This window comes from Syngnathus scovelli, chromosome 10 (genome assembly GCF_024217435.2).
Source record: "Syngnathus scovelli strain Florida chromosome 10, RoL_Ssco_1.2, whole genome shotgun sequence".
In the NCBI taxonomy this organism is placed as follows: domain Eukaryota; kingdom Metazoa; phylum Chordata; class Actinopteri; order Syngnathiformes; family Syngnathidae; genus Syngnathus; species Syngnathus scovelli.
In genome coordinates, this window is record NC_090856.1 from 11,267,112 (window position 1) to 11,276,352 (window position 9,241).

The window sequence follows — 9,241 nt, forward strand, 5'->3', positions numbered from 1 at the left end:
TGGCGATCGAGGCTTGTGAAGACAGACAAAATTGCCCTTTGCCCATTTTACATGATGCAATAATTTTTATTTGCTAAAAACAAAAAGGTGTGCTAGAAAGACCCAACAGCTTTACACAGTGAAGAAGAAGTTGAGACTATTCTGATATGCTACTGCTACCAAAATAATTGTTGCCCATCAATGTTCTATGAAGCCAGTGACTATACACGTATTACAAAAAGCAAATCAAAGACATTTTGTGTTCATGTCTCGATGCGCTGTCGGCCTGAGGTGAGTCCGAAAAAGAAGCGCGAAGCAAAGTGCTAGCAACGTGCCAATAGAGCACAACAAGCACTCAGTCAACAAGAATCTTGGCTGCCGTGGCAACACATGGATGTTGACAACACAAGAGAAAGGAGAGAAGACCAGGATGTGTTCAAATCTTGACACGGCAGGCAGCAGAAGGAGTGGAAGATTATTTATCATGACCTGAACAGAGGTCATCGAAAGTTCGAAGTGAATAAACGTTTGCTCATCATGGAGAAACGCTCCCGGCAAAGCCACTCGTTTCTACGCGTTCTACTCTCATCAAGTGAGGCTGAGGCCACCAAAGATTCAATGTTATTTCAGCTCAGTCAATAAGCTCTGTTCCAATAATTTTGCTCACGAGAGAAGCAGAAGGTGCTTGGTATATCTACGTATATGTACATAACAGAAAACCAAAAATGGAATTCTCAACTTCTCAACTCATTTTCGTCTTTTCTGCTAAACATCTCCAGTATACAAAGGAAGTGACATTGCTCTTCCAATACTTTTGGAAGGGACTGTAGTCGAGATATATTTTATATATAATTTCTAATATATTCTCTAATTGCTAAAAGCTATTGATTTCATGATTTTTTGTTATTTCAGATTGCAAACACAGTCTCACCAAGAAGATGTCAGGAGGCATAATGACAGTGCTGTCACCCGTTGGGTGCGGTCCCTTGAGTGAAGCTTCATGATTGCCACTGTCATGGAGACGTCAAAACATTCATTGTTGCCAACGACACTCCTATCACTTCACCTGGGGAATGAACAATCAGGCCATTCTGCTTCCCGGCCGGGTTTATTTACAACACCAGCACCTACTAAAGAACCTTGTGGCCTTAACTTTATCAGGATCGCTCAGTTCAATTGTAAATAGACTGGTTTAAAAAAACTTCACAAATAGTTAATGTTGCAGATTTTATTGATCATAGTAACAAGCAGTTGGACTGGATCAAAAATTGCATTTTTAAGAGCCGAGCAACAAGCTTGCATAATGGTTCTGTTGGCCACTTAGCTTTCTTATGATCCCAAACAGTAATACGATCCCCAAAAACGGCGACGAGAGCAGTCGCCGTGCCACTTTTAATAAGTGCACTACGGCCTGAGGCTTTAACACGCCAAAATGAAAAGCACAAGACTCGCGCCCAGGTCAAGCGCTCAGGTGTTTATGATTTCTTCCCTGATGACAAGCAAACCAAGCGGGGTCAGAGGTGAACCCCTAAAACCTAACGGCTCACCACAAAAAAGATTTGTGTGGGAACGGCCCAGTTTGCCCCCCGTCTGCTCTGCGGCCAGCGCGGAGGTGCAGCGGAGGTTTCCGTTTACGGAATCGAGACGACCGAATGAAATGTTTTAATATGCTGCGTCTTACCTCTCCTCGGACTCTCGTGGTTGAAGAGGATCCCATTGACGGCAAACATGTTGTAAGCCTCCCTGAAGTTGACCACGATCCAGTAAGCGTACAATTTAGCAGCACCTTCACACGTCACAGCCACAAAGATGCAGGGGGAGGGGGGGGGGGGGGGTAAACATTATTTTGGGGTGTGTACTTGACATTTCACTGCATAAGCTAGGCTGGTTTTGCTCCAAGTATGGATTTGACTTGACGTGACGCTGAGCAACGTACAAGCACTTTCAAATGACTTTGCCAATCAAAGTGGCAAGAATAGCACTGGCACGGAAAGCCTAAGAACTCAAATACCCAATGGCCATCAACAACTGCCGAATGTTTGGCTTGCCCTTGCCGCCGTGTACGCTGCAGGTGATGGTCTCCATGGCAATGGCATCTTCTCACGAGGACACACAAATGGACGGGCGGACCACTAGAACGAGCGTGTTGACAGTAGCCGCCAGCGCGTTAACATGACCGCCAACACAAAAGCGGATTGCTTGCACACGTGTTTTGCCCGCGTGGGGATCCATGCGTGCATCTACGTGCTGAAGCGAATATAAAGGTGTCTTTGTTTCAAGGAGAGCCACTCAAGTCTTCAGTCAGACATTTGGCCTCCGGTTGTGTGGAGGTGAAAATGCTGCCTGCTCACTGAATGACACGCGGGCATATGCAGCAGACGTTAAAATCAGCTGAGCCACGGCAATCGACGGACGTCGGCTGCGAACGCATTACCGTAAGGTGAGCGAGGGTAAAAGGGCGTGGTTTCCGTCTGCGGGATTTCCAGGACTTTGCCGTACAACTCGCTGGTGGAGGCCTGATAAAACTTGACGCTTTTGGTCAAGCCACACGTCTTGATAGCATCCAAAAGACGAAGCGTTCCCACGCCATCCACGTTCGCCGTGTACTCGGCCAGTTCGAAGGAGATCTGAGGACCAGACAAAAGCGTAAAAGGTCATCGCAAGTCAACGAAGTGAACCTCCACAACAGTCCGAGGCTGCCAAACTGAATCAATGACTAACAAATCTCTGGAAGGTGGCAAAATATTTTGAAGGCAGGAGGGGACGGGGTGGGCAAGTGCTGTTACTGGAGTGCTTTGGAGTCGATGGCAATTTTCAGAGCTCAACTCCGCAATGCCTGTTTCCATACAGGAAGGCCAAAAGGGAGGAGAACTCCAAGAAGGCTGTGCACATGATACAGCGCATCGCTTCTGTGTGTGCTTTTTAATGTGCCAGCTTGGTTGAAGGCACAAAACGGGGCAGGCAGGACGGTTAAAAGAAAAGGGAAAAAAAAGCCTTTCTGGTTCACGGTCGCCACAGCTGGAGCGAGGGCCGCCCCCCGGGAAAGGCTTAGGCCAGGGGTGTCGAACTCATTTTTGTCACGGGCCGCACCGTAGTCATAGTTTCCCTTGGAGGGCCGTTATGATTGTCAATGTGTTATAAATAGGCTACAAAACAAAGTGATGAAGAACTAATTTTGAAATTAATGACTAGTAAAAACTTTCAAATATTTTAAAAATACAAATTGTAAGTATTAGCTCTTTTTTTTTTAAAGTGAAGACAATTTGTAATATTAGTAATGAGACAAAGTCGATGCAAAACTGTCTTTGCGGGCCACATAAAACGAGATGGCGGGCCGCATCTGGCCCCTGGGCCTTGAGTTTGACATCCATGGCTTAGGCCCTTTCGTACTTCAACGTAGGCAGCCTTAATAATAAAGACGCCTTCTTTTGGTCAACCGGGAAAAAACTCGAAACGAATAAAAAACTCTTGAATCTTGAACACTGGGCCTCTCTGTGCCATTTGCAAACTCGCTCGCTCACACACATGCGCACACACGCGCACACACACGTACTCACACACACATAAACACGCACGCGCACGCACGCACGCACGTGCGAGGGACTTTGGTCAGAGTGGACTTCAGCGCAGCTCAGCGCAATTGAACGTGACAGCAATTCTCCTTTGAAAGAATCAAAGTATTTGCAGCCATATGTTACTTTCCAATTGAATGTTTCGTCTCATCAAGCCAATTTTTTTGTTTCTAACTAATAAATACAAAAGGCCGTTTATGAATAATGATTCGATTTCAAGAGATGCCAACATTTGTCGTCATCTCTCAGGAACACTCTGGAGAATTCTGGAACATTGATTACATACTCCTTTTATCAATAATTTTGAATGACAACATTTATTATTTGTGTTTGAGGTGTGATTTATTCAATACAATTCCTCAATATTGTTTTCAACAGTTGCTACTTTGCGCCGCTTTTCATTTTTGGGACAAGTGAACACTCTGCAATATGGACTCACGTTTTGTTGTTCTAATACATGAGGGGAGGGCTCAGAATGTCGGCTCCGAGCGCTGCGGCATGGCGTGGCCATTCGCTTCGGGAGCCAAAGGTTTTTGGGAAAGGAAATGCCCTGTGCTTGCTTTCAGCCATCAAGGGAAAGACTTTCTCTCTGCCACGTGGAAGAGCAGAGAAGCCTTTTCTTTCCTTTCCTGTCCTTCCTTCCTTCCCCCTCTCATCACACCACAGTGGAAAGAGACAGTGAGATTTCCTGGAAGAGATACTCTCGCTCCAACTGCAAGGTGACCACGTGTGTGACGGCTAATCTTTCTTCTTGAACATATTTGCTGCTGCAGAGGAGCAAAACATTTGGCTCTCAACTCCAAATCAGCAATTGATTGACAGATGATGATCAGCCCAAGGGAGGAAGATGAAGGAAGACCTTGACCTGACCCGCACTCTCCCACGATCTAAAAGAAACCTGCATTGGCCACAAGTGCAACCTCGGGCTAGCCAGCTGTTTGCTCCAGAGAACATCGTCCACACGCACGCAGGCAATATCAAAGAGGATTTGGCTGTCAAACAACTGAAGGAACGGAATCGGACCGAGGACCAAAGTAAAAAAAAAAAAAACGGAAAGGCACGTTCAGTGAGGCTGCTGCGCCTCATTGCTTGAAAATGACGTTCACCAGTTAGATGGCGACAAGCTGAGTCCGTCTTTTTTCCATTCGGACTGCCTGCCTAACTAATATAGGAGCACCAAAGCGGGCCAACTTTTCCGGCCGGCCCAGGTCAGCTTACATGTTTACGCCGTGGGAGCGGATCTCGACGGAGGCTCGCAGAGGCCCGTTCAAAGACTCGCATATAAAATCTCTTCCACGTCGGCGATACCTTACACTTGATCTCCAGATTGCAAGAGCCACATTCTGCAAGTCATTTCCTGTCCACGCGAGATCAAGCAAACGCTGGGTCCAGACAACGGTACGGTATATTTCATCATGGAGATGGGGGGGCAAATTTAAGGTGCATCTTGAGTCGTCGAGATGAGAAGGGCAAAGATATCGAGAGCTAAATCTTGTAGGGAGCAATGTGAAATTGCAACAATCATCACAAGAACATGACATGTTCCCACACGACCGTGATGATGACAGAACTCGAGAGACGCGTTGACGCTACCTTGACGTGACTCTGAGCACCCAGGTTGTAGACTTCCGTCGGTTTCACTTGGTTGATGATCTTCACCAGACACGTGCTGTCCGTCAGGTCGCCGTAGTGAAGCTTCATATCTGACAAAGACACAAAACGACATGATACGCGTGCGTCTGACTCGATTGTGCAACTTGCCGGTGTGATTACCAAACAACACTTACTGCCTTCCGTATGCGTCTGCGGGTTCTGGTAAAGATGCTCAATGCGTCCCGTGTTGAAGGAACTGGAACGTCTCAAAATGCCGTGAACCTGCCGGTAGAGAAGACGCCATGAATTTTTTTGCGAGGGAGCAGCTTGATGCTAAAGCAGCTTGCTTGGCAGCTCCAAAAAGTCCCCAAGAAAACGCTACCCACATCGGTCATTCTCACCTCGTATCCTTTGGAGAGCAGAAATTCGGCCAGGTATGAGCCATCCTACAAATGGCGAGATGAGATGACAAATAGCAATCAACGTCAAAGAGTGAAGCCAGTCTCCTTCCCGTCATCCGTCCAACTCATCGTCTTTTTTCCAGCCTCAGACTTTCCAACCGCACGTTCTGCGACACTGCGGAACGTTGGGAGCCACTCGTGGCATTTATCCCGCCGTCCCGCTCGCACATGTGCACGTATACAAGCGCAGCCTTGCTCATCCTGCCAGACCTGGACAGGAAGGCCAGGTCTGGCAAGTAACAAAAGGCAGACGTGGAGAGAAAGGCTGAGGCCATGCGTTCCAGCTTCTTTACAGGAAGCTCGGTACAGTGCCGACCCCACTACTCTGATGTCATACGTCAGTGCCGTCGCAAAACAAGGACACCCGTCACTGTTTTGAGCACCTGTGTGCAACCCACCCAAAGTGGCTGCACCACCCACTTCTGGCAGTTTACAGCCAGAATGCAGCCAAAATATTGTTTGTGTCCAAATTTATCTGTAAATTGCAGATTAGGAGCAAAGTCCGGGTCGGCCATCAGTTCTCTGTAGCATTCTGAGCTCCAGCCCATTTTGTGTTTCCCTTCCTCTACAGAGCAATTTGGGAAAAAAATGCCCAAAGAGTTGCAGCCCGCTTTACAAACAAGAGGCTCCTTGAAGCCTGCAAGCCTCACCTCGCTCTTTCCTGTCATGGAGAGTTAAGTTTTTGGGTGGACACACAAATGGACCATTCCAAGCTCACCTGCCACGGCAATAGCAAGCAAAAAAATCTACTCGCGCTCAATTCAGTTTTCTGTCATGCGTGTTTGTTACAAAGTACTCTACACGGGAAGCGGTCCAGTAAATCATATACTGTACTTAATCACATTATTTTTCAAAATCGTTCAACCCAAATAAATCTGACGGTAAGAATCGATGACGTGTCAAAACTTGACGCAAGTCAAACTGGATGCTTTAGTTTCAATAATCATACAAAATACATCATCAATACATCAATCTCGTGTTTAAAAGCAAAAAAGTGAGGGAGGTGTTTGATGAAATGAAGATACAATACTGATGGTTTGGTACCCCCTGCTGGTAAATGAACAAACTTTAAAAATGCCACTGAATGGCAATTCGGTGACTGATCTGTAATTATTGCAGTTGCACTAATCAGGAAAAAGACCTATGAAACAAAAAACTAAACTAATGTCAAACATTGTGTTGCTGAATCGAGCTTGGCGGAGCCATCGACGGCTGTTACGAGGAGTTGCGCTCATGGGTTTGCCGATTTATGATTATTATTTCTGGCACTTGCTGGATGGCATTCTCTGTTGCAAACAGCGAACGCATCAAGGGACTTCATCGAATTTCAACAAAGCAAGAACAACAAGGCCTCGGCGGATCGTCTGGCGGTGAAGCGCAGTGGCCCAGCCGAAGAACCAACAATGAAGCGAAAAGCAAACGTAGTCAAGCGGAACCGTCAGACGGCGAGGATAGACCTCTTCATAACCCACACAATCGTAAAATGGTTCAATGGGCCACAAGGCCTCCCAGTCCCGCAGCGCTACCTCAGCACTCACACAGCAAAAACTAGAGTGTTGAAATTTCAGGGTTAAACATGTCAGAGCTGATTTCCACTCTCAAAGTGTCATTTTAACACATTTTGATTCAAATGGTGCTCAGTGTTGGAGTTATTTAAGAGTGTTATTCAAGCCCAAGCAAATTAACTCTGTAGAGATGTAAAACGCATCTCAACAGAGTTAACTTGCCATTAATTGACTGCATGGGAAAAAATCGTTAAAATAAATGGTGTTTTTGAAAATGTATTTTTCTTAGAATTAATTATTGTCATTTTAATTGTATTATAAAGTTATTATTTTTAAAACTATGTAGTGTTAATTTAACCCAGTTCAGGGAGTTGAACGGTAACTCTGACATAGTGTTAGTGTAAATCGCTCAGTGTTAATTAAACCCAGGTCATGGAGTTAAAAAGTAACTCTGACAAAGTGTTAATGTAAAACGCTGTGTTAATTCAACCCAGGTCATGGAGTTAAAAGTACTTCTGGTATAGTGTTAATATAAATCGCTCATTGTTAATTTAAGCTAGTTCATGGAGTTAAAAAGTAACTCTTGGCACAGTGTTAGATATTTAACTTTTTTGAAAAATGTTAATTTAACTCTGCAGAGTGTGGAGCTATATAAACACTCCAAAAGTGTTAAAATTGACTCCGTGGGAGTTGATTCAACACTCCAGTTTTTGCTGTGCAGGTGGTCTTTCGTAACTCACCGGCCCGCATGCTGAGATTTTGCACTGACAGCTGACTCAAATGGATTCTGACAAAACAGCACGCCACCTTCAGATTTACGGCCAACAGTTAGTCTAGCGAGTAAATTTATAACCACTGTGACCTCATGGCCCAGCGAGTCACTTCTTCGCATGGTCAAGCCACTGGCATGCCGGTGTCCCGCTGCACAACAACATTATCGTCACTAAAAGCTAGTGTTGTTTGATGAACCTCACAAAGAGGTTATATAAAATAAAAGCACTGGTGGTCTTGCAGACTGCTGGGGGAAAATCTCACAAGATAGCAAAGGGACATGCACTGCAACATTGGACATGTCAGTGACACTGGCAACCATGCTCAGTCAAAAAAATTGCTCAGAATACAAATATGCTTGACGTTTCGGGCGACCAAGTTCCATTATGAGTATGTGCAAGGAAAAAGATTATAAAGCTGTCAACTTAGTGATCCATGTTTACAGGCTGCGGGGATCTTTGTGTAACTTGCAGAAACTACTTAATATGACCTTTGACAGCTGCCCACTCTGCATCTATTGCAGCCTGGTCGTCCTGCAAGGAAGGATCCTCCCATCTGCGGTCCCTTGTCAAGGTTTCTCATTTTTCCCCAGTTGGGGTTTTGTGAATTTTGCTTTGCCCTCAGGGGATGTCGAGAATAACTGTCAACTGTGGCCATGTGAGACCCTTTGAGACATGTTCATGATTAAGGGCAACATAAATAAAATTGACTCGACTTGACCTTTGCAGCGCCGCAGCATTGGGGAGTTGTTCGTTTCCCTTGATATCAAGTTGCTCTGGCTTCAAACCACGTTCATACTTCATTTGATTCTAAACGCTGATGGCGCTGCTGGTAACGAGCGTTGACGGACTGTACCTGACCAGTGATGCCGGTGATGAGCGCAGCTTTCCTTTTCTTCGTGGCGTCTCCCGTCACATCGATGCAGTTGGCTGCAGGTTCGGAACTCTGAGACATTTTTATCTGACTGGATTTGTGCCACCAAAGCGACTGTCACCGACTGTTTGTTTTGTGTGCACGGCTTTGCCTCGACTCTTGCCGTCACGGAAAGCAGAAAGCGAATTGTACGTAGCAGGAAGTTAAATGGATCGATCCAATGGGAGGAGAGCAGACAAGAACGTCGCCATCAAGAGGGGCGAGTCGTTTGAAACACTGGAGCTTTCATAACAGCGACAATATCAGGATGGACTTGACATTACATTTGCGCGTGTGTTTTAGTATTCTGTTTTTTTTTTCATTGAAGCAATATAACGGTGCATTGTCGAGTGATATTTCAGATACGTAATATTCATAATCTAATTTTAACTATTAATAACATTACGTGAATAAAATAATGTATATTTCCTTATCAACACACCATCAG

At 45.4% G+C, this 9,241-nt stretch overlaps 1 protein-coding gene across 3 annotated transcripts in view; it reads right to left on the reverse strand.

Annotated features, from left to right (window-relative positions):
- gmds (GDP-mannose 4,6-dehydratase) overlaps positions 1-8,966 on the reverse strand; it is a 28,680-nt gene extending 19,714 nt beyond the window's left edge. Inside the window, exons 1-6 of one of the 3 annotated variants that reach the window (XM_049732405.2) lie at positions 8,737-8,965; positions 5,546-5,590; positions 5,339-5,426; positions 5,145-5,254; positions 2,414-2,606; positions 1,661-1,765 (exon numbers count right to left, since the gene is read on the reverse strand). In XM_049732405.2, coding sequence (XP_049588362.1) covers positions 1,661-1,765; positions 2,414-2,606; positions 5,145-5,254; positions 5,339-5,426; positions 5,546-5,590; positions 8,737-8,835 — 640 coding nt within the window. In that variant the 5' untranslated portion in view covers positions 8,836-8,965. Of the gene's footprint in view, positions 1-1,660; positions 1,766-2,413; positions 2,607-5,144; positions 5,255-5,338; positions 5,427-5,545; positions 5,591-8,736 lie in introns of all 3 variants that reach the window. The other 2 variants (XM_049732406.1, XM_049732407.2) reach the window with 2 other exon arrangements.
- Positions 8,967-9,241: the final 275 nt, after the last annotated feature.